This window comes from Leucoraja erinacea, chromosome 40 (genome assembly GCF_028641065.1).
Source record: "Leucoraja erinacea ecotype New England chromosome 40, Leri_hhj_1, whole genome shotgun sequence".
In the NCBI taxonomy this organism is placed as follows: Eukaryota; Metazoa; Chordata; class Chondrichthyes; order Rajiformes; family Rajidae; genus Leucoraja; species Leucoraja erinaceus.
The window spans coordinates 6,923,002-6,947,933 of NC_073416.1; the positions used below are offsets into that span (position 1 = coordinate 6,923,002).

Sequence of the window (24,932 nt, forward strand, 5' to 3'; positions counted from 1 at the left end):
TTACTGCAGAACCCGGATCAACCAGTCCGAGAGGAAAATGAAAACAGCCGGGCGAAACATACTCTGTTGCATATTCCCGACCCCGAAACATGCATTTATAAATCAGAACATTTGCAGCATGTAAATCAGAAAGAAAGACGATTTGTTTTTTGTTGTTGTTTTGACATGTCATGAAAAACTGCGCCAGTTTTTTTTTAAATAAAATAAGACGCAGTCCGTCTGCACCCAGTTAATAGTGCAGGCTGGGCACATGCAAAGATTGAAATCGCTCAGAATTAATAATGCCGCACATACTAGACTGAAATTGAACTACAAAAAACAATCAAGGGAAGGATTATTTCCTATGCCATTGCGATCGTTACATTTATTTAGATCCATCACCTTTACTTAAAATGATTAGGAAGAGACTGACCGATGATTTCCTGAAGCTCATAGGCATCTCTTGAATTTGGCCACTGGGACCCGGCGAGCAGCTCTTCCGCCATGATGCTGTTAGTCACAATGCGGCGAGAGGCAGCTGTGGACAGAGCGCTCAGCAACTTTATATATACACAGACACACACGCATACACACAGCTCACAATATGAGAACAGGGACCGTTTCGCTAACTGCTCGTCACTATTTTCACACATACATAACAAGTCTTTCATTGTCACTCAGTCGTATAATCGACAAGTTTGCCATTGTTATATTTCTCTAAAACTAACAATGGTTCGTGCAACGCCCGCCTGTGAGGTGGCACAGGACGCTGGGTCCCGTTGGTGCGAATGTCCACATCGCGATAAGAGGTGTCCCTGAAAGCACAACAAATGTCATTAGGCCTCATTTCCCCCCGCAGTCTCCCTCTCTCTCCCTCTTTCCACTCGGTAAGGGAGGAAACACAGGCCGGACTCGCGGTTCCTTGGGCTCCGCCCCTCCTGGCGCTATATATTGTGTGTGTGTGTGTGTGTGTATGTGTGTGTGTGTGTGTGTGTGTATGTGTATGTATATGTGTGTGTATGTGTGTATGTGCGTGTGCGTGTGTGTGCGTGTAAGTGAGACGTGAGTGCCCGCCGTGTTGAAGCGAGATAAGAATAATGGGGGGACATTATCACTCCCATGTTTTATTTCCTGGTCTTTGCAGCAAAGCATCAGCGGCAGAGGGCAGCGTTTTTTTGTTGTCCGGCGTCCCTTGGTTTCTAGGGAGACGTAAGGGGATATTGAAACGTCAAACATCTATCTTTAGCCCCGGGCAGGCAGTTGCTCCCGGGAAGGCAGGTGGTTGGCATTTCCAAACGGAAATCTTTCTTTCTGTCTGTCAGAGCCACCAGTGACACCCGTCCTGCCCCTGGGATCACGATCATTCTCCTCCTCCCCGTTTCTCCGACTGATCGAACGGACCAGGCACATTGGCAGGAACTCAGCACCGCTCTGAATATTCAAAACCTTCGGCGCGGGGCCTGGAACAGGTGTAAGTGTCCCCTGTCCAAACTTACACTTACAAAGGGGACCGGACGGGAAACTCGCCCATTAGTGTTTTAAAAAATCACAAGTACAAGATAGCCTTGCAGAAGGGTCCCGACCCGAAACGTCACCTGGCCTTGTTCTCCAGAGATGCTGCTTGACTCGCTGAGTTACTCAAGTTATTTATGTCATTTTGGGTAAGGCAGCATCTGCAGTTACTTGTTTTTACATCTAGCTAGTCTTGCATTTCTGTAGAAGCAGCGGATATCTATTTAAGAAAGGCTACAAGAAAAAGTCTTGGAACTACAGACCTGTAAACCTCACAACTATGGTGGATATGTGACTGGAAAGGCTTCTGAGAGACAAGGTCTACATGCATTTTGAAAGGCGAGGGCAGAATAGGGATAGTCAGCATGGCTTTGTGCCAGGTTCATTTTCATTTAGATTTCGAAGTATTTGTAGTGATTTGATTTCCATTGAAATAATATAGGTCCTCCCTAGGTTACAAACTCCTGACTAACGTACAACGTGTACATATGAGACCGGTGGAATGGATTTGCGAGCACTGCAGGACTGCAGGCTTCTTTACTTTAGACTTTAGACATACAGCCGACCAGTGATCTATACACTAGCGCTATCCTACACAATAGGGACAATTTTTACAATTACAGAAGCCAATTAACCTACAAACCTGTACTTTGGATTGTGGGAGAAAACCGGAGCACCCTGAGAAAACCCATACGGTCACAGGGAGAACGTGCAAACTCCACACGTAATCAGGATCGCACCTGGGCCTCTGACGCTGTAAGGCAGCAACTATACCGCTGTGTCATTGTGCCGCCAATGTGGTAACTGCCATGTTCTTGCTGTGGTGGACCTGGGGTGGACGTATATAGAAGGGTGATAGAGAGCTGAGGAGCATGGTATCAGGACAATAACCTCCCTCTTAATGTCATCAAAATAAAGGACTGGTCATTGACTTCCAGAAATGGAGTGGACTACTCACCCCAGTCTTTATTAATGGGTCTAAAGTGGAGGTGAATATGTTTCAAGTTCCTAAATGTAAATTTCACCAACAATGTGACCTGGTCCAACCACATTGATAACACCTAAGAAAGCACACCAACGTCTCTACTTCCTCAGAAGATGAAAGAAATTCGACATGTCTCCAATGACTCATCAGTTTCTACAGATGCACCATAGAAAGCATCCTATCAGGATACATCACAGCTTTGTATGGCAAATGCTCTGCCCAAAACGACAAGAAATTGCAGAGTTGTGAACGACAGTCTATCATACAAAGCAGCCTCCCCCCTCCATTGGCTCCATCTATGTTTCACACTGCCTCAGGAAAACAGCCTACATCATGGACCGCTCACACCCCAGTCATTCTCTTCTCCCCTCTCCTGTCATGTAGAAGATACAAAAGGTTGAAACGTACCACCAGATTCAAGAACAGCCTCTTTCCCACCATTATCAGATTCTTGAACTGACCTCTCAAGGGCCTGAGCTATATAGAAACATAGAAAATAGGTGCAGGAGTAGGCTATTCGGACCTTCGAGCCTGCACCGCCATTCAATATGATCATGGCTGATCATCCAAATCAATATCCCATACCTGCCTTCTCTCCATACCCCCTGATCCCTTTAGCCACAAGGGCCACATCTAACTCCCTCTTAAATCTAGCCAATGAACTTGGTAGGCCTCAACTACCTTCTGTGGCAGAGAATTCCACAGATTCACCACTCTCTGGGTAAAAAATGATTTTCTCATCTCGGTCCTAAAATACTTCCCTCTTATCCTTAAACTGTGTCCCCTTGTTCTGGATTTCCCCAACATCGGGAATAATCTTCCTGCATCTAGCCTGTCCAACCCCTTAAGAATTTTGTAAGTTTCTATAAGATCCCCCCTCAATCTTCTAAATTCTAGCGTGTACAAGCCGAGTCTATCCAGTCTTTCTTCATGTGAAAGTCCTGCCATCCCAGGAATCAGTCTGGGCAACCTTCTCTGTACTCCCTCTATGGCAAGAATGTCTTTCCTCAGATTAGGAGACCAAAACTGTACGCAATACTCCAGGTGTGGTCTCACCAAGACCCTGTACAACTGCAGTAGAACCTCCCTGCTCTTATACTCAAATCCTTTTGCTATGAATGCTAACATACCATTTGCTTTCTTCACTGCCTGCTGCACCTGCATGCCTACTTTCAATGACTGGTGTACCATGACACCCAGGTCTCGTTGCATCTCCCCTTTTCCTAATTGGCCACCATTCAGATAATAGTCTACTTTCCTGTTTTTGCCACCAAAGTGGATAACCTCACAGTTATCCACATTATACTGTATCTGCCATACATTTGCCCACTAACCCAACCTATCCAAGTCACCTTGCATCCTAGCATCCTTCTCACAGCTAACACTGCCCCCCAGCTTCGTGTCATCCGCAAACTTGAAGATGTTGCATTCAATTCCCTCATCCAGATCATTAATATATATTGTAAATAGCTGGGGTTGAGCAATCACGAGAGGAATAGATTGGGTAAATGCAGAGTCTTTTCCCCAGAGTAGGGGAATCAAGAACAACAGAACATAGGTTTAAGGTGAGGGGAGAAAGATTTAATAGGAAGCTGAGGGGTAACTTCTTTACACACTGCTGGAGAAATATCAATTTATATGTATGATTTTTTTTCCTCGCACTTGTAATGAGTGAAATTAAATTTTAGATCAAGTTGAACCTTTGTTTCAAAGGGTTATTATGTGGTCAAAGACCCATCAATTGAATTAATATCAGGTGTGAAAATGAATTTGAGCTTGAATTACTTAGTAATAAACTCCTTTGTCGGTTGATTAACTTAATGTCACTTAACCAAAATTGATAAAAAGTAAATCAATTTTATTATTTGATGTAGCCGTTCTTTTGTCTCCTTCAGCGCCGCATACTAGAAGTAGTTATCACACTGAAGCACTATGGATCGTTCTTATGGTTTTACATTAACAACTTTTTTAATCAAATTGTGGTTGTATAAAACTAGGACATTACAGGATGTGTCACAAACAACAGGGCAGGATATGCACATCCTTGAACAAGTGCAATACAATACAAACTGGCTGATGGAACCATTTGCTGTTTGGCAAAAACAGAAATGTTTTGTTCTTTTAACTTAATCCATTGACCAATTTTTGATTTATAATTTTCACTCTGGAAGCATACAAAGAGAAATATGTGAAAATGTTTTTTGCCTGCACTACAGTTTATTGTGAATTATAAATACAAAATGGAGCCATGCTGAGCTGTTTAAAAACAGTGCTACAGAATGTGGCTAATGCACCATATCATTGCCAGAACACAAATACCAAAATCCGTGTTGGCATTTTGGATTAAGTTATAATTGGTACATTTTGAACTTGTCAAATTAGCAGATTAACAAGATGGTTTGGCAGTGAATGTCAGGTACTGTATTCACAGTTCAGATAACATAGTCAGGTATGAAGCTCCCCCCATTTTGCTTTATTGTTTTCTGACAAGACTTTATTGTATTTTGACATAGATTTAAGGTGATGGGGGAAAGATTTAATAGGAACCTGAGGGGTAACTTTTTCACATATAGAGTGGTGGGTGTATAGAACAAGCTGCTGGAGATGGTAGTTGAGGCAGGTACTATCGTAACGTTTAAGAAACATTTAGACAGGAACATGGATAGGACAGGTTTAGAGGGATTTGTGCCAAACGCAGGCAGGTGGGACTAGTATAGATGGGACATGTTGGTCGGTGTGGGCAAGTTGGGTTGGAGGACTTGAGTTGTAAGGAGAGATTGGATAGGCTGGGTCTTTTTACCCTGGTATGAAAGAAGCTGAGAGATGGTACTAAAGAGGTATCTAAAATTATGAGAAACCAGAGTTTATTTTGCATGGTCGAAATATCTGAAGCTAGAGACCCATACGTTTAAAGTGGAAGGTAGGAAACTTAAAAGGAATCTGAGGTGTAGGGTTTTCACACAGATTAGTTGGTAACTGGAATGAGCTGCCAGAGTAAGTGATGGAGGCAGGAACAGTACCATCCTTTAAGAGGCATCTGAATAGGTACTTGAATGAGCAAGGACTGATATGGAATTAATGCAGGCAATTGGTATTAATATAGATGAACATGGTGGTCAACATAGACACGGTGGGTTGAAGGATGAGGTTTCTATGATGTACAAACTCTATATAGTCATCCTTTAAATGTCAACTATAGCTTACTTACTGGACAAAAGCTCAGAGTCTGGGCCTATCTGAGAAGGGTCCCGATCCAAAACAGCATCAATTCATTCCCCCCACAGATGATACCTGATCCACTAAGTGCCTTCATCACTTTGTTTTTTGCTCAAACGTTCAGAGACAGAGGCCCTGATATCAAGGCAGCATTTGACTAAGCGTGTGGCATCAAGGAGCTCCAGTGAAGTTGAAGTCAATGGAAACCAGCCAGTCAAAACTCTCCACCAGATGGGGTCGTACCTCTCCTATATAAAGATGGTTGTACTTGTTTGAGGCAATTATCTAAGATCCAGGACATTGTAGCAGGCGCACCTCAGGGCAGGGTTCTGAGGTCAACTGTCTACAGCTGCTTCCTCAATTACCTTCTCTCATTCATAAGGTTAAACGAGTGGGTGTTCATGAGTAAGTGGGTGCTTGGTGGTCAGCATGGACTCAGTAGGTCAAAGGGCCCGGTTCCACACTGTATCTCTCCATGACTCAAATATTGTGCAATCTTCAGTTCTATTTGCAGTTCCTCTGAAAGCGAATCAGTTCATCACCACTTTAGATAATGTTGAAAACATTTATTTCGCAAAAATTTACATTCTCATTGTCATATTGGTGACTCCCCAAGGTGTTGTTCAGCGACCTTCTGAAGTCTTTAATCTCTGCTCCAAATATAGGATTTTATACTGGTTAATAACAGGTAATACATTTTGAGATATCAAGTACTGACAGGAAATATACAGCAAATGCCAGGGATCTCAGGAGTGTTGATGTACAGAGAGGCTTGAGGTGCAAGTTCATAGCTCTTTGAAAATGGTGACACAAGTGGATGGAGTCATAGAAGCAGGCTTGCCTTCATAGGCTGAGGCATTAAGTATAAGAGTTGGGATGTCATGGAGCTGTATGAAACATTGGTCAGACTGCACAGAGTATAATGTACAGTTCTAGTTGCCACACTACAGAAAAGATGTGGTAGCAATAGAAAGTGCAGAAGAGATTCACCAGAATGTTGCCTGGAATGGAAGGCTTTACTTATAAGGAGAGGCTGGATACCCCTCTGTTTCACTAGAAGCTGTCAGTAAAACATGTTTATTATGTTTAATCGCATGCCTGGAAACCATGGTGAAAAATCTCACTCCACCTAAACGCCAGAATCGTTATATTCATCATGATCTAGTTGCTGTACCTTCTTAATGAATAAGGGAATGTTGCTAGAATGTTATATTTGGCAAGAAAACTGTATGTTGTAAGATGGGGGAGTGCCTGTGGGGTTGGGGTGTGGAGGGGAGCAGCAGGAGAGCAGAGGAAACTGACACATAAAATAAATTGGCTCTAATTATGCAAAAGAAGGAAGTTAGATGCTAATAAATCTCCATGGCAATATATTTTCTACATTCAAACTGTAAATCAGCTCTTTTAATTGCTCAGTAAGTTTAGCCAGTGAATAAATGCAACCAGAGAGGTAGAACATAACAGGGTGATCATTGCCCCTCAGTAATTCACAGTATGGGAGGAGGGTTTTGGCCAGCTTATAATTCACCCCTCTACTGGCAGAAGACAGTATCATTCACTGCGGACAAAATTGTGATCCAACAGCTCCCTGAGTATGACTGTCAAGATTCATACATGATGAATTTGTGTTTGGGTATGGTACAATGGACTGTGAGCACAAATGGAAGTGCAGTAAAGTGTAGTATTGGGCGATACCTCTGAGAGGGAAGAAAAATATTAATATCTGCTCTGTATCACACATCATGCCAATTTCTCAAATTGTATTGTAAAGATTATGGAAATTGAGCTGTTTATTTCAGGGCAGGGCTTATTACATCTTGGGTTTCTACCAATACTGCTGAATTGTTTAAGATGCATGCTGGTTATACAAGGCAGTGCTGAAAGCTTTCTCTCTCTTAATATATCCTGCAACAAATGGTTGCTATTTCTTTGATAATAGTTTTGAATATTCTGTGAGATACTGCAAAGTATTAAAGATAAAGGGGATAGTTTTCAAGTCAATCTTGGATTTGATTTGGATTTAAACTGAGATGAGGGAAAACTTTTTCACCCAGAGAGTTGTGAATCTGTGGAATTCTCTGCCACAGAAGGCAGTGGAAGCCAATTCACTGGATGTTTTCAAGAGAGTTAGATTTAGCTCTTCGGGCTAAGGGAATCAAGGGATATGGGGAAAAAGCCGGAACGGGGTACTGATTTTGGATGATCAGCCATGACCACATTGAATGGCTGGCCCAAAGGGCCGAATGGCCTACTCCGGCACCTATTTTCTATGTTTCTAAACCACAAACCAGTTTGCGGAATGGGGGAGAGGAGTCCTGAGGCAAACAATATGCTGTCAACAACTCATTTCCATTTATTCATCAACATGTGCTATGTTGTTGGCATATCAGGTCAGCTCACATTGTAGTCCCCTTGCTGCTGAGTCAGAAGGTTGTACATTCAAGTTCAGCGCTAGGGAATCGAGCAAAAAAAACTCGACCAACATTTCAGTACCATACTGAGGGAGCGTGCACCTTTGAAGGTACTGTGGCTCAGATGCTAAACCAAGGCACAGCTTGTCAGTCTGTTAGATCCAATGGGACTATTATGATTTAATTCACTTTTTGTAACATGGGCATCATTGGTAGGGCCAGCATTTTATGCTCACATCTAATTGCCCTTGAGAAGGTGATGGTGAGCTATCTTCTTGAACCGATGCAGTAATTCTGGTGAAGATGCACTCATAGTGGTGTCAGGCAGAGAGTTGGACCCAGTGATGATCAAAGAACAGCAATATATTTCCAGGTCAGGACAAGGTGCCGCTTGGAAAGAAACCTGCAGGTGGCAGTGTTGCCTTGTGCTTGCTGCCCCTGTCCTTGGTGGAAGAAGTGACTGGTTTGCGTCTTGCAACCGCAGCGTGCCAGTGGTGGAGGGAATAAATGTTGAGGGTGGCGGATGGGGTGCCAATCAAGCAGGCTGCATGATATTAAGCTTCTTAAGTATGTTGGAGCTGCGTTCATCCAGACAAGTAGAGGATATTCCAATACGCTTCTGACTTGTGCCGTACAGAAGATAGAAAGGCCACGGAATGTCAGGACGTGAGTCACCTGCCGCAGAATACCCAGTGTGTGACCTGCTCTTGGGAGTCACAGCATTTATGTGGCTGGTCCAGAGGCAGCAACTATTGAAGGCAAGTGCAATCAGGCTCCATTATACGGGGAGGCATTTGAGATGCTTCAAAGAGGTGCAATGCCATTTATAAGGCAAGTTTACTTCACTACTTAAAATGATGATTGGCCAAAATACTTCCATGTTACATAGGAGCAACATATGATAGCATTAAAATTCCCGAAAAGCGTTATAGTTTCACACTTAAAGCCAACTCTCCACATAAACTAATATGAAGTATTTAATGCCTCATCTTTTTCTGAGCTTCCATCCCTGTGAATTGAACCTGCTGCTATCATTCTATGATAATTATTATGTTCTTATAGTTTTGTACCTCCAACAAACACAACTATTAATATTTGTGCAAAATATGACTCCAGCCATTGGAAAATGTTCCCTTTAATGCCGATTAACTTCAGTTTTACCAGAGCTTCTTGATGCCACACTGGGTCAAATCCTTCCTCGATATCAAAGGCAATTGATGTCAATTTTACCTCAACTGTGGAATTTAGCTCTTTGGTCCATGTTTGGGCCAAGGCTTTGATGAGGTCAGGAACAGACTGGTCCTCGGTGAGTGAGTTATTGATGAGTAAGTGGGAGCACTGTCAATTACACCTTCCATCATGTTTTTGATGTTTGAGAGCAGGCAGATTGGATGGTGTTGCTTATGTTCCTATAGTTTTGTACCTCCAATGTCAAATGTCCATTACATTAACACTCTTCTGATATCATTTGTTCTATAATTGCGTACAGTTTTGGTCTCCAAATCTGAGGAAGGACATTATTGCCATAGAGGGAGTGCAGAGAAGGTTCACCAGACTGATTCCTGGGATGTCAGGACTGTCTTATGAAGAAAGACTGGATAGACTTGGTTTATACTCTCTAGAATTTAGGAGATTGAGAGGGGATCTTATAGAAACTTACAAAATTCTTAAGGGGTTGGACAGGCTAGATGCAGGAAGATTGTTCCCGATGTTGGGGAAGTCCAGGACAAGGGGTCACAGCTTAAGGATAAGGGGGAAATCCTTTAAAACCGAGATGAGAAGAACTTTTTTCACACAGAGAGTGGTGAATCTCTGGAACTCTCTGCCACAGAGGGTAGTTGAGGCCAGTTCATTGGCTATATTTAAGAGGGAGTTAGATGTGGCCCTTCTGGCTAAGGGGATCAGGGGGTATGGAGAGAAGGCAGGTACGGGATACTGAGTTGGATGATCAGCCATGATCATATTGAATGGCGGTGCAGGCTCGAAGGGCCGAATGGCCTACTCCTGCACCTAATTTCTATGTTTCTATAACAAAATAACTAATGAATAGAGGAGCCAAAGAGTGAATACAGATGAGAAGTATTAATTGAATTCCTTGCCTCTGTTCTCTTGTTCCAAACGCAGATTGCCCTTTAGACCCCCAATGGACTTCACTCTACCACAGTTCCCCTGTAGTCAAGCTGGAAAGGATGTAGAGAAGATTTGCAAGGATGTTGCCAGTATTCGAGGGCTTGAGCTAAAGGGAGAGGATGAGCTGGTTATGACTTTATTCCTTGGAGCACAGGAGAATAATGGGTGATCTTACAGGGGTGTACAAAATCATGAGAGAAATAGATAAGGTCAATGCACAGCGTATTTTACCCAGAGTAGAGGAATTGGTTTGCGTTTAATGTGAGGGGGGAAGATTTAATGTGAGGGACAACTATTTTTATACAAAGGGTGTTAGGTGTATGAAATGAGTTGCCAGAGGTGGTAGTTGAGCCAGGTACTATCCTAATGTTTTAAAGGTATTAAGACAGATACATGGATATGTTTAGAGGGATATGGACCAAACACAGGCAGGTGGGACTAGTGTAGATGGGGCATGTTAGTAGGTGTGGATAAGTTGGACCGAAGGGCCTGTTTCCACACTTTATGACTCTATGATTTGATCAGGCTTTCCCCATTTTCACTTTTCTGTGCCTGCAATACACTTCCTTCTTTAGTTTTATTTAACCCTCAATATCCCTTGATATCCAAGGTTGCTAGGACTGGTTCTCTTGTTACCTTTTACTTTTCAGGGAGTACAGTGGTCCTGAACGCTCACTATTTCACATTTGAACAACTCTTAATTGTTGAATGCAGTATTTGGCTGCAGTAGCTGCTCCCAGTCTGTTTTTGTCCGGTCCTGCCTTATGAAATCAAAATCAACCACCACCCACCAAATTTTTAATTTCTGGACTAACCTTATCCATTTTCATAACTACCTTAAGACTTGCAAAGTTATGGTGACTATTTCGACTGTACTCTCCCACTGATACTCAGACTACTTGCCTGGTTACATTCCCTAAGATTAGGTCCAGTACTGCCCCTTCTGCAGTTGGACTATCTATGTACCGGCTCAAAAATCTATTCTGGATGCATTTTTAAAATTTCACCCGTTCTATACCTTTAAAAGTGTTACCAGTTAATGTTCGAGAAATTAAAATCCTATGCTACTATAACGCTATTATTCTTACACAATCTCTGTGATTTGCCTACATATAAACGTTTTCATCCTGTTGAACGTTAAGGGGACAGCAAAGTGATCATTCCCTTTTTGTTTCTAAGTTCCAACCATATGGTCTCATTTGAAGAGCCTTCTAGGATATCCTACCTCATTACTGCAGTAATGGACTCCTTAATTAATATTGCAATGCCATCTCCTCTTTTACATCCCCACACTATCACTCCTGATGTTTCTATAGCCTGAAATTTTGAGTTACCAGTCCTGCCCTTCTTTCAACCATGTCCCTGTCATTGCAACCATATCATATTCCCATGTGCTAATCGATGCTTTCAGTTCATCTGTGTTACCTATCAGACTCCTTGTATTAAAATAGATGCAATTTAACCTTGCATTCCTCCTCAGGCTAATGCAAGGCTAAATTGTATTAGCCTTCTACAATTCCGGACTGACAGTTTTTCTTTCACAATTCCCTCCTCCCCAACTGCACATCCACATTCTGTTCCGTTCCCCAGCCAAATTAATTAAAACCCTTCCCAAAAGCACTAGCAAACCTCCCTGCAAATATGTGGGACTTGTTCTAGCTCAGGTGCGATCCATCCAATTTGTAAGATCCTGTTTTTTAATCTATTGTCAAAAGTCAAAATACAGGACCTCATCTCTCTTTTTATCTAAGCCTTTAGTATCAATGTGAACCACTCTCCCCTTTACAATAACCTGCAGCCATTTAGTGATGTCCGTGATCCTGGTACCAAGGAAGTAACGCACCATCCTGGACCCATGCCAGCGGTAACAGAAGCGCATGTCTTTTCTCCTCACGATTGAGTCTCTCACCACTAGCGTGCCCTTGAACTCTTGCTCCACTCCCCTCATGCAGTTGATCCACACACGGTGCCTTCACCTTGGCTCTAGCTGCTCTCCCCAGAGGCACATTCACCCTCACCATTTTCTAACGTTAAAAAATGGTTTGGGAGTGAGATGCACTCTGAGGTTTCTCTGGCTCCCTGCCTTTCTTCCCTGGCGATCACCCATTCCTTCTTTCATGGCATTTCCCTAAGCCGCAGAGTGGCAACCTCTAAAACCATGCTGTTAACTCGGTTTCATGGAAACACTGTAAAACTGAAGACAATGGGCATCAAGGGGAAAACTAACTAGATCAAATAACTAGATCTAGATCAAATAACTAGAGTCATACCTTGATAAAAGAAGATGGCTGTGCTCATCGACCTCCAGAGATCTCTGGAAGAGTTCCTCGGGGCAGTGTCTTGGAACCAACCATCTTCAGAGAAGGAGCTGGAATTGGTGACTACAAAATAGAGTTTGTGGTTAGAACTAAAGACAATGTTGTTGTCTTTCTCAAAAGTTAATTGGAGGAAATGTCATCTCATTTAGGACAAGATGGCAGATAGCACAACAATTTTGTAAAGCACCTTTACCATAGCAATATCTGGGGCTTCCTAGAAGCATCATTATATGGGAACAAATGTAGAGCAGTTTGTAAAGGGTGATTCGTGACAGGAACATGGTTCTTTAGCACACTGGCAGTGAGACAGAGTGCCAGGAAGAGAGATTTGACTGAATATTTCCCGTTCTATTTTATCTGGCACTTTTTTCCACAAAGAGGGTGGTGGGTGTATGGAATGAGCTGCCAGAGAAGGTAGTTGAGGCAGAAACTATAACAACATTTAAAGGGCATTAGGACACGGATAGGAAAGGTTTAGAGGGATATGGGCCAAATGTGGGCAGGTGGGACTCGTGTATTTCGGTACCTTGAGCAAGCTGGGCCAATTTCCATGCTGTATGACTCTACGAATAACACAAATCAATAGTTTATTTGTCCTAAATTGTCATTCTATCATGAACTGTGGCAAAGATTGCACCTGTGCTGACATGATTGAGAAGGGATAATTTATCACAATTACAGACCGTAACTTGTGACGCTAGGGGACTTTTTAAGTACTATGATTGGGTGGATGCCTAATTAGAGAGATTCAATCACAGAGCTGCTGAATGGAAGTTTATGGATTTGGGAATTGACAATACATTTAAGGGTTTTGGAAAGAATATGGAAGTTGGAGATACTACTTTAAATGAATTGATCTCCGGTTGTCTCTGGTGCGTTTGAAAGCTTTTGTCACCAGTGTGGAAGACCCTGAAATTCATGCTGTATTTTACAGAAATGAAAGCTCCATGACATTGTTAATTGGGTATCATTTAATTTTATGGTTAAATCTACATTTAATAAGCCCCAGCACAAAATAAGACTGAAATGCTCCCTGTACAAATCTGAATGATCTGCCAGAGGAAGTTGTGAAAGTATATAAAATTACCACTTTCAATATACATTTAGACAGATATACAGGTAGGAAAGGTTTAGAAACATAGAAAATAGGTGCAGGAGGCCATTCGGCCCTTCGAGCCAGCACTTAGAATAGAATAGAATAGTTTCTTTATTGTCATTGTAACATGAACCATGTACAACAAAATTAAAAAATGTCAGCCAGTCAGTGCACCATTCAAACATTTCTAAAAGCTAACGATACATACAAGGTAAAATATTAAAAGATAAACAACTAAAATAAATATCACGAAAATAGCACGCATAAACACCCAACCCTCCATCCTTCTGTCGATTTCACAGTGTACCACAGTCCCTTAGTATGTCTCGCCCCTGCGTTCCTTGGCGGCTACATTTAGTGCTTTTATAGCAGTGGGGTAAAAACTGTTTTTTAGTCTGTTCGTCCTTGCCCTTGTAGATCTGTACCGTCTGCCTGACGGCAACAGTTCAAACAGGGAGTGTCCGGGGTGGGAAATGTCCTTTATGATACTCTGGGATTTTTTGGTGCAGCGGGAACTGTGTAAGTCCTCCAAGGTAAGGAGAGGGCAGCTGACAATCCTCTGGGCGTTGTCAATGGCCCTCTGGAGCGCTTTCCTCTGAGCCGCTGTGCAGCTGGTGTACCACACGCATACACTTCGAGCCAGTTTAAGGGGGCATGGCCAAATGAGACGAGCCCAGAATGCCAACATGGTCGGCAGGGTCAAATTCAACCGAAAGGCCTGTTTCCATGCTATGCAGCTCAATTATTCTGTGCTGGAAACGCTCGGCAGGACAGGCAGCATCAGTGGACATGCTTCAAGCCAATGATGCTTCATCGGAATTGCAATGCCATGAGGGTGTTGCAAACAAGGAACGGATCGAAAGCGTGACCCCTGTTTCCCACAGATGCTCCTGGATCTGTCGAGTATTCCAGACTTTTGTGTTTTTACCTCAGATAGCCAGCGTCTGCAGCCTTTTGCTTTGGGGGGTTGGTCGGTTATTGGGATGCTTGTATTTGAGCGAAGTCCTGAGAGGGTCAGTGTCCCGTGGGAACGTTGTTTGACAGATCGACTCGATAACTCATACCTAATATGTGGCAGGAGTCTCATTAAAACCTTCCTGCGATGCATGTTGCAGCGGGTGGCGGATTGCAGCGCCACAGGGCATCTTTTCGTGTGAGATGACGTTCACTGAGAAGGGCCGGGCCCCCTTCACGGTGACGTCAGCCTGTGGTTATTAGACGGCTCGGCGCCGCCCCGCTTGGGAGAGACGGAGCGCCAGAAAGAAGTGGGCTCCGAACTCCAGCACCTTCACGCAAACATGGCCGGCTTCTCAGCCTGGTTCTGGAACGAGCGCTTCTGGCTCCCTCACAACGTCACCTGGGCCGACCTGAAGAATACCGATGGCGCCGAATACCCTCAGGCCAGCGACTTGCACTTCGCTTTCCCGCTGGCGATCGGCATCTTCTTCGTCCGCTTGGCGTTCGAGAGGTGAGGGGTTGTGGTGCTGCTTGTGGGGTGTAAAGGAGGAAGGGTTTGGGCTGAGTTAGGCGGTTTGTGGGGGGGGGGGGGGGTCGGGGGGTCGGGAGAGATCGTGGTTGACCGCCGAGATCAGTCGTTGCTCGCAGCTGCACGCTGCCGGAGAGGGGGGGGGGGGGGTAAGCGGCAACGAGGGGAGGGGGGGAGAGAGAAGACGCAGTACCGGGGGCGTTGATTGGTCTGCTGGTCGTCTCCGTTGTCAGCTGCACGTGGCACCCGCGCTTTCCATTGACGCTCGAGCGCTGTCGCTCACGGATGCTATCTGTCAGCCAGCGATGGGCGGGTCTGAGGCGCAAGTGTGGTCAGCGAGTGGTATCATTATCCACTCTCTTAAGAGCTCGGTGAATTTTAGTAAAGGTAAATATCTAATCTAGAAGTTAACGGTTGTGTTTGTATTTATTTCCGGTAGTGATACAAATAATTGTCAAAAAGTGTGGTTGCCATGCATGCCACCTCCATCAATGACATCCTGAGAGTTGTCTTTAATTAGCAATGTTACAAAATTTTGAGATTTTATCACATCAGATAAAGCATAAAAAGAAGTTTAATTTGACACCTAATTCACTTTCATATCTTCAGTATTAAAAAAGTTATGGCCATTTTCATACTCAGAAATTGGCATCTTGTTCCCTATTGCTTTTCCATTGACTTAACACAAAAGCGGTGATCGAGAACATTTAAAGGCCGATAACTTTCTTAAAAATAAATGTTCAGTTATTATAGATTGAAGCATTCTGAAACGAATATGAAACAATCTTACTTAGATGACTTGAAATTAAAGCATATAATTAGTTAGTTACCTAATTGTAGCTAATTACAAAATTCAATCACTAGATCTAAACATCTATCCATTTCTTAAGAATAGATTAACATTTTTAAATAGCCTAAATGTCCAAATAACATTCACACAATAATTCAGAATATAACATAATTGTTAAATCTCATTGTCATGGGTTTATAGGCCAAATGGATGGAATTTAATGTTTAATACCTGTAAATTAATGGCCATTTAAATCAGCTTGCAAGTGGGATTTTCTGGAATGGGACCATTTAGAAAGTTGAGGTTGTGGTGAATTTATACCCCCATATCTGCAGCAAATACACAGCCGGTTCTTTGGGGGGAAAAATCACCGTTTCGCAACTTAAAATGTGAATACATCTTAAGAAACACACTTTTATACATAAAAATAAACTACTTTCTTTTACCTGCTCCTCCATAAAACCCGTCCCAGTTGTCGGCATTGACGGCTTCAGAAGCTGACTTTAAAATCATTCCAGCGATTAACCTGTCGGGTGAATTTAAAAAAAAAAACACACAGAACGGCCGTAGGAACAATTCTTTAGCAAAATCTTGCACTCCAACAAATATAATTCAGGACCAGGTCGGGGGAAAAAACCCGTTTTAAAACCCCGCCCCCCCCCCCCCCCCCCCCCCCCCCCCCCCCCTCAAACGCACCAAAATCGCGCACACGGCCAGTGGCAGAATTACAGCGCCGCTGAAGGTAAGTTTTGTAACATACCTACTTTAATTGTCATGTGCACCCGGACGGGAACCATGAAATTCTTTCTTGATGCAGCTTTACCATCGTGTTAAACTCAACCACACAGCCATTGAATATAGTTTCAGTTTAGTTTAGGTTTTGGTCAGCGGAAAGACAATACATGATCAAGCCATTCACAGTGTACGGATACAGGGTAAGGGAATAACGTTTAGTGCAAGGTAAAGTCCGATCAAAGATGGTCCGAGGGTCACCAACGAGGTAGATAGTAGTTCAGCACTGCTCTCTAGTTGTGGTAGGATGGTTCAGTTGCCTGATTACAGCTGGGAAGAAACAGTCCCTGAATCTGGAGGTGTGTGTCTTCACAGATACAGTAAGTTATCAGTTGTTCTAGGTAAACCATGATGGTGTAAGCCTGAGTAGTATTCCAAAAGGATACAGTGTTGGAGTAACTCGGTGGGTCAGGCAGTATCTGTAGAGTGCAACCTTGTGGCGTCCTACTAATTTTATGTTGTGTTGATCCTTTTGGGACAAAAGTCTGGATGGGTTTCATTCTTGGAGCCCCTGCATCCAGCTGGTCTACCAATATTTTGTGTAGGTTTTTAAAAGACTGCAGTGATGTCGAGGCTAATGTATCACACTGACCAAAGTTGAGAAATCACTGGAATTGTATTGATCTGTAGAACATTGTACTTTTTACTGAGAACTTTAACACTGAAGGTGTGAGAAATGGTGTTGCTGCTGGTTCTTGGTTTGCACTGAAGATGATATAAAAACTTCAGACTCATCCAAAGATGGGGCAGGTACGGGCTGATGGGGAGGGGAGGTGGTTAGTTTATATGGTGGTGTGCTTAACCAGGGTGTCTCTGTTCACCTGAAACATGGGCCTTGGTTCTCCATACCATCTCAAATGCTCCTTCTCTACTTTGCCACGGGCCCAAGAGTCCCAGGAGTCAGTGGGGTGATAGGAACTTGAGCTCTCCACTTGTTTCCAAGTGTGTAGTCGGACTGCATTTCTATTCGATTATCAAATGCAGTCTCCAAAAGGTCTTAATTTTTGAAGTGCTCTCAGGTAGATTGATGAGAAAGAATGGTATGTACAGATTTCTGAAAAACAGTAACTGTAGGTGCTGAAAATCGGAGCTACAAGCAGAAAATGCTGGAAACACTCTGAATCAGGCATCAAAGGAGAGAGAAAATGAGTTTGTTTCAGGGCAATGACCCTATATTAGAACTATTCTGATTAAAGGTTGTTGACCTAACTTTATGTATTACTACTGGGCAGTGCATATTAAGAACATAATGTACTGGTTGGATAGTTCCACTCAGCAGTTGGAGTGGATAAGAATGGAGAAAGAGGAGTGCTATCCGCACGATATAGGAACGATCTTGCTCTCACCGATAAAATTGAATAGTATAATATATAAGAAGAACCCAATTATTCACAATACAATAAGAATTTGGAAACAAATAAAAGTATCCTTGAAATTAAATAATCTATCAGTACTAACCCCACTATTGAACAACCCCGCATTCAAACCATCTCTCATTGACAAAACATATCAACAATGGGATAGACTGGGGATTAGGAAAGTAGGGGATATGTATGAATTGGGCAAAATGTTATCATTTCAACATTTAAAATTAAAATTTAAACTGAAGGATAATATTTTAAATATATACAGATATGTGACTTTATGAAGAAATATACACATAGATTTCAAACTATATTTTTAGACCCTTTAGAAGAAGCAATGAATATTAAGGCTGATTCACAAAAACTAATATCATACTTTTATAATAATATATTAAATAGAGAATTACCCTCAACAGAAGCACTAAGAGAAGAGTGGGAACATGAGCTAATGATAAAGATCTCGAAGGATAGATGGGAAAAGTATCTGATGAACACACATAATTGTTCTATTAATGCAAGACATCATTTAATTCAATTCAAATTATTACATAGACTATATTATTCAAAAACGAGGTTGAATAAATGTTATCCAAACGTCTCTCCCAGATGCGATAAATGTTTCAAAACGCTAATATAACACATTCATTTGTAGGATGTACAAAGTTGAATACATTTTGGAGTGATATATTTGATATATTTACAAAGCTTTTCAAGTCAAGAATAGAACCCAAAACGGAATGGATTATATTTGGAATAATAGGAGAAGATACCAATTTAAATAAAGACCAAAATGTTTTTTTTAATTATGGGTTAATAATTGGAAAGAAATTGATACTTAAATTTTGGAAAAATACAACCATACCAACTGTTAAAATGTGGATTAAGAATATGATGGACATAGCACGCCTTGAAGAAATGAGACTCCGACTAATAGATAAATATGACCAATTCTTAAGGAGTTGGTCTCCTTTCATCGACTTTTTGGAATCATGTGATGCAGCTGATTGCTGATTTCAATCCGTAAAGATTGCTGATTTCAGTTCATGCTAATCTACATCTCCGAATAAAGATTTGAAAAATTCTCTTTTAAGGGGCCTTCTCTTCTATTTCTATTTCCCACTTTTTCATTTTTTTATATACACACTTCACGTTTTTCTATTCTCTATCATCTATTTTTCCACTTTTTCCCCTTTCTATTGTTTTCTTTTTCTTGTCTTACTTCCTTCTCAAAACATAAAACTAGAGGTTGTACATAGAATGGATTACGGTATGACATAGTTGGCACCTAAAATTAGGTTCCACTGTATTGTTTTGTACTGTATTAACTTCTAATAAAATTAAAAAAAAAAAAAAAAAAAGGTTGTTGACCTAAAACGATAGCCCTGTTTCTCTTGGCACAAAGGCTGCTAAGCCTACAGATATGTTTCCACTGTACATCGGTACACGTGACAATAATATGCCAATACCGAGTATTCTCAGCATTTTCTGATTTGATGTACTGGAGTTTTCATCATAATTACAACATACGAGGAATTTGGTGTGCCATACAGTCATACCAAAAAAGCAACAAGACACACAACTACATAAAAAAATTGACATAAACATCAACCACAGCAGCTCCTCCACATTCCCCACTCTGATGGAAGGCAATAAAGTCTTATCTTCTTTCCTCGACTTGAGGGAGTCGAACCATCCGCAGCCGGTGATCAAACTCCCACATCGGGACGGGAAGGATATGGATGTGCAAAAAGGCCTGCATGGATGAGGTAGCGGAAGGACCCATTTCTGTGCAGCACCAATCTGACGAATTGGTAACGAAGTAATGAATTGCAACAAATAATTAATGTGCTGTGGAATAATGGCTGATGATTCTCTGATAAGCAGGTTTCTATTTTCGGCTGGATTTTATGAGCTGGAGGAAGGGCTGGAGGTTGCAAAAGATTTTCATTCCGCTTCCCATTCCCACACTGACCTTTCTGTCCTAGGCCTTCTCCATTGTCAGAGTGAGGCCAAACACAAATTGGAGGAACAGTATCTCATATTTCTCTTGGGCAGCTTACACCCCCAGTGGTATGACTTTTGATTTATCTAACTTCAAGTAACCCCTGCATTCCCTCTCTCTCCATCCTTCCCCCACCAACGTCTTACCAGCTTCAGAGTTGTCTTGTTGAGTCTCATTGTCTGTACTGATTCTCACCTTTGATATGCAAACAGCTAACAATGCCCTGTTTCCTTTATCATTGTTACTTTTTTGCATATCTTTCATTCATTTGTTCTATATCTCTCAACATCACTGTCTATATCTCTCATTTCCCTTTCCCCTGACTCTCAGTCTGAAGAAGGGTCTCTGCCCAAAACGTCATCTATTCCTTTTCTCCAGAGATGCTGTCTGACCTGTTGAGTTACTCCAGCTTTTTGTGAGTCTTTGCCTGGCTTGACCTGTTGGGAAATTATAAACTGCACAGGCAAATAATGAATTGGGAGAAAATATTAGAACATGGATGAAACACTTGCTTGTGTTTATGGATGTAAAAATAGAAAAACAACTGACTTGTGGCTCCAGTCATCTTAGATGATCCATGAACTGCAATCACGTTTTGTAAACAAGATACGGGCAATAATAAAAGTGCAATATTGTCACGTAAAAGGCAAGGGTAACTGCCCAATAGCTTTGTAATTACAGCACTAAGTGCTTTATAATATATAAGGGAAAGTAAAGAATCAGATTTATTCCACTGTAAATTCCCTGAACTGTTATCAGCAGTACAGAGAAGCTGGCTTATCACTTTCCTATTTTGAAGAATTGTAAATGCAGGTCATTGATTCTCGAACACTGCATTGTTGAACGAGTAAATATTTAGTCATTTTATAGATATTGAAATGCCTTGCCTGAACTTGGGTATACCTCAAATACAGTGCATGGGAGGGAGCCTTGTTGATCAACATCCCTGTTGTAGGATGTTGGTGTTGTATCAGCGGGACTTTTTTTTGCTCACCTTTTCTGCCCTGTGCTTGTGTTAAGACTATACTGAGGGTATTATTGCAATAGTGGTTGAAGTTACTAAACTAAACTAATATTTAGAGGTGTGGGCTATTATTTCTGAAAGACACAAATATGTATAGCATCATGTCAGTTCAAAGATTGCAATTCAAATAATTGGAATTTTGGGGGGAAATAAAAAAACTGTCACTTGCAACCACTGGAAGTAAAGAAAGTAAACTGAGTTTATATGTGACTCCAGGCCCACTGTTTAATGGAAGAAATGAGGAGAGAGCTGGAAGAGACTATTACCATGTCCATGTGTCCAAAGGAAGGTTAGTTGACTGAGGGGCCAGAGAATATATCCTGGATATTTGGACCCTGGAGTGAACACAGGAGTTCCTTGCCTAGATGTTTATAAAGTAGGGCTTGTATGTGCTTGGATGACCTGATTGGCTGTGAAGAGCAAGAGACATTTCTGGTTTCTAGGAGCAATATACGATTGTCCAGAAAATCTACCAGCCTGGCACCACTGAAGTCCCAAGGGTGCCAAATTAATGAGTCTTGCTATATTTTGCTTATATTGTGGGCATTGAAGGTGAGGACAACTTGTATTAAAATTGGATGCAATGCATTGGTAGAGCAGAGTCATGTAGGGTTTGTAGGTTTGAAAAGTAACTTTCCGATGGTGCCTTCCGTGACACTGCTCTCTCCGTACTTTCCAAGCAGTGATGAAGTACTTTGGTAGTGTGCTCACTGCTGTAGTGTAGGAAAGTTTCACTTTGCAAGCTCCCATGGATAAGAATGTGATTCTGAGAAGGTATCACATCTGCCTTTAAGTGATGGTTGATTTGAAGAATAAATGTTGGCCGCAGGATATTACAGGTGGTTTAGACATTGACACAACAATTTAAATTGATGTATGTTTTGAGGTGTAAACAAGGCCGCATAGAACTCTGTTTTGTATTTGTACCAAAACTAACATGGTAACGTTAAATTATTTGTATAATTAATGAGCAGGAAAAGCATTAGTATTTTACTTGGTGTTTCTTCTCACATTTCTTCTGCAAGTTTGTCATTATTTTTAATACTCAAGATGAACAAGACAGTTCATCTTCTGAAGGGCAGGGGTGAGCTCTGGTTGCTGCAAGTTCTTTTGTTTACACCTGGGCCATTGCATTGCAGCTCCACGGTTACTGTTAATATTCTCTGGTGTGAACTGCTCTGGCACCATTGAGGTTGGAAGAGGTGCAGAGCGGTCTAAAACTAAGCAATACCATTGTCTTCATTTTCCCAGTGATGGTGGGTCACTACTTCTTGTGGAGGTGGTGGGGGAACAGCTTGGAGTTAGAACTGAGAAACAATCTAGTGCTATAAGCATTGGGAAAAGATGCAGAGATCACAAGAAAATAGAAGCAGGATTGGGGCATTCAATATGATAATAATTGACCACACGGTCAGAGAAAAACGTACAAACTCTGTACCCGGGTCTCTGGCGCTGTGAGGCACAACTCTTCCGCTGCTCCACTGACTGAGAATTTCTGCCTTCATCACCTTTTCAGGCAGCAAGTTATTGATCCCCCTCCACTGTCTGGGTGGGAGGAAAGAAAACATCCTTATCTCTAGCGACTACATTCCATGTACACCCCCCTGATTTCTCACCCCACTGCTAAGGGAAATATGTCCTTCGTACTTAATCTGTCAAGGTTCCTTGTAATTTAATACAGCACAATTAAGTCTCCTCTTGGTTTCCTCCGTAAGCTAGGCTTGTTTTCTATCATTCCTTGTAACTATTGTGTTCTGTTGTATGTTATTGTATGTATGGCTGCAGGTAACGACATTTCGTTCAGACCGTAAGTTCTGAATGACAAATAAAGTATCTAATTCTAATTCTATGTTTGAGTCTTGGCAATATTTTTGCATCCTCTTCAGTGTGGTAATATCTTCTCCCTAATGTGATGACTGAAATGTGCATAGTTCTCAAGCTGTTGCCGAACTAGTGTTGTTTACAGTTCTAGCATAACAGCCTGCACTTGCGTTCTATGCCTTGGCTGAAGAAAGGAAAGCAAGTGCTGTTCTATGTTCTCTATCTTTGCAGTCTAAAGCTTTCCTCTTCACTATTAACTGCATTGGTGAGGCAGATTAAAATTCTTGGATTGTTTTCACTGGCGCATCGGACGTTGAGGGGTGACTTGATAGACATTTATAAAACTGTAATGAGAGGCATAGAAAGGATAGATGTTCAGAACCTTTTTCCAGGATTCAAATACTAGAGGGCATAGCTTTAAAGGGGGCACATTTAAAGGAATTGGAGGTCTGTTTGGGTATGTTTTTAAATTGACCCAACCTTAAGCAGTCTGAGCCTGAAGACTTGTAATTGTTACCATACCTCGTTGGACCATCACCAAGTCTAACAACCTCTATGTTGCTGGTCTGTCTGAGGATGGAGTACCAAGTATTAATGAACAGAGGCCACATGGGCAATAGCTAAATAAATCATCCTGGTCTAGATGCAAACCCAACACAGCAGAGTGGGATCCCAGCACTTGTAATCTCACCCCATCCAGTGTAGATTGTGTGTCGGGTTCGGCTTCCTCCTTGGATAAACATCCGATTCCTTTCGCTGGGTCTCCTGTGAATGTTCTGTGCCTTTCGCCAATTAATTAGCAGAATTTAAGCTGGTTCACTGTTTTAACCAGGGCCAAATAAATAATTGGCAATTATGCTAAATAAAGCAATGCATATTGGGTTCTGTCTCGACCAGTCCCGGGTCCTCTTTCTGACCGCTGGAAAAGGTGAAACTTCCAGATTTCCAGTTCTGTGTCGTTTGAGTACCTGCGCACACTGCTGTTAAGTGCTTGTCTCCTCTAAGTATGGACAAAGTGAAGTGTGTTCAGCTCTGCAGATTCATAACTTTGTTCTTAAGTAATTTCTGTGGCTTCTGCTTTACATAGTGGTCTGTGAAAATATTTACACTCTGTACTTTTAAATGTGGGAACCATGTCATGGGGGGAAAAAAACGCTTCCTCCTCTTAAAGCATCATGCCACTCTCATCAAAATAAAATACAACTAAAACCTCCCTCTGAGCCAGAAAAGATGGGAGCTTGACCATCTTTTTTTGCCTTGAGTCCATTCAACAGATGTCTCCCATTGTATTATGTGTGTTGTAAGCAAAAGAGGTAATTATATTGTAGGAGTACTTTATTGGAGATGATGTTGAATAAAACTGTCCTGAGCCAACATTGCTGCACTGTGCTGACATTGGTGATTGGGGTCACCAGAAGTCTCAAGAAAAATGGCATCCAGGTTTTTTCTTGGAGTTTGGTGGAAAGCAAATTGGCGGAGAATCACCATTTTGATATGAGAGCTTGTTTTGTGAGGGTATCTCGTTAACTTTGGGATAATTAATATATCTCATTTATCTGCACTCCCCCCAGCTCGGCTAATTTAACCAGGGAGGGACAACAGGCTGCAAATTGGGATGGGGGATATTTGTGGATTAAAGCTTAATTTAGTATGTGCTTGTTAAATTTATTTTTTTAAGTCTGCTTTTCTACAGGAGTGTGACTTGAATATCTTTTTAGAAGTTGCTGTTTCCGAAGGTGGGTTCTAGCACGTGTTGTGAAGTAAATATCAGCTTTTATAATGTCTGGCCTGTTCTTTGCTGAGAAATTGGCCCTGAGGGCTTCATGGTAGCAAGGCCAATGTGTTATGGAGTGCAGGAGTTAGTAATCGGGCTATGGTCCCCCTTTCCTCCTCCTTTCACGGTTTCAAGATGATTATGATTTTTTTTTGTCATGAAATGGCTCTTAAAAATGGGAAATCAGTTGTTTTTGGTAGTAGGATGGAAACTGGCTCTAAAATGCATTTGG

General features: G+C 41.9%; 2 protein-coding genes and 1 long non-coding RNA gene across 5 annotated transcripts in view; 1 reads left to right on the top strand and 2 right to left on the bottom strand.

Moving 5' to 3' along the window:
• LOC129714751 (STE20/SPS1-related proline-alanine-rich protein kinase-like) overlaps positions 1–950 on the bottom strand; it is a 42,783-nt gene extending 41,833 nt beyond the window's left edge. For 2 of the 3 annotated variants that reach the window (XM_055664565.1, XM_055664562.1), the window contains exon 1: positions 413–950. In XM_055664565.1, coding sequence (XP_055520540.1) covers positions 413–650 — 238 coding nt within the window. In that variant the 5' untranslated portion in view covers positions 651–950. The remainder of the gene's footprint in view (positions 1–412) is intronic. The other variant, XM_055664563.1, reaches the window with a different exon arrangement.
• A 4,331-nt stretch (positions 951–5,281) lies between these two features.
• LOC129714659 (uncharacterized) lies at positions 5,282–14,882 on the bottom strand. The gene is made up of 3 exons (XR_008726368.1): positions 14,712–14,882; positions 12,504–12,614; positions 5,282–6,211 (listed from the first exon to the last, which is right to left on the bottom strand). It is a non-coding gene; the product is annotated as an uncharacterized LOC129714659 (long non-coding RNA).
• A 63-nt stretch (positions 14,883–14,945) lies between these two features.
• The window catches only part of LOC129714657 (ceramide synthase 6-like), a 75,763-nt gene continuing 65,776 nt past the window's right edge, over positions 14,946–24,932 (top strand). The window contains exon 1 of the mRNA XM_055664387.1: positions 14,946–15,115. Coding sequence (XP_055520362.1) covers positions 14,946–15,115 — 170 coding nt within the window. The remainder of the gene's footprint in view (positions 15,116–24,932) is intronic.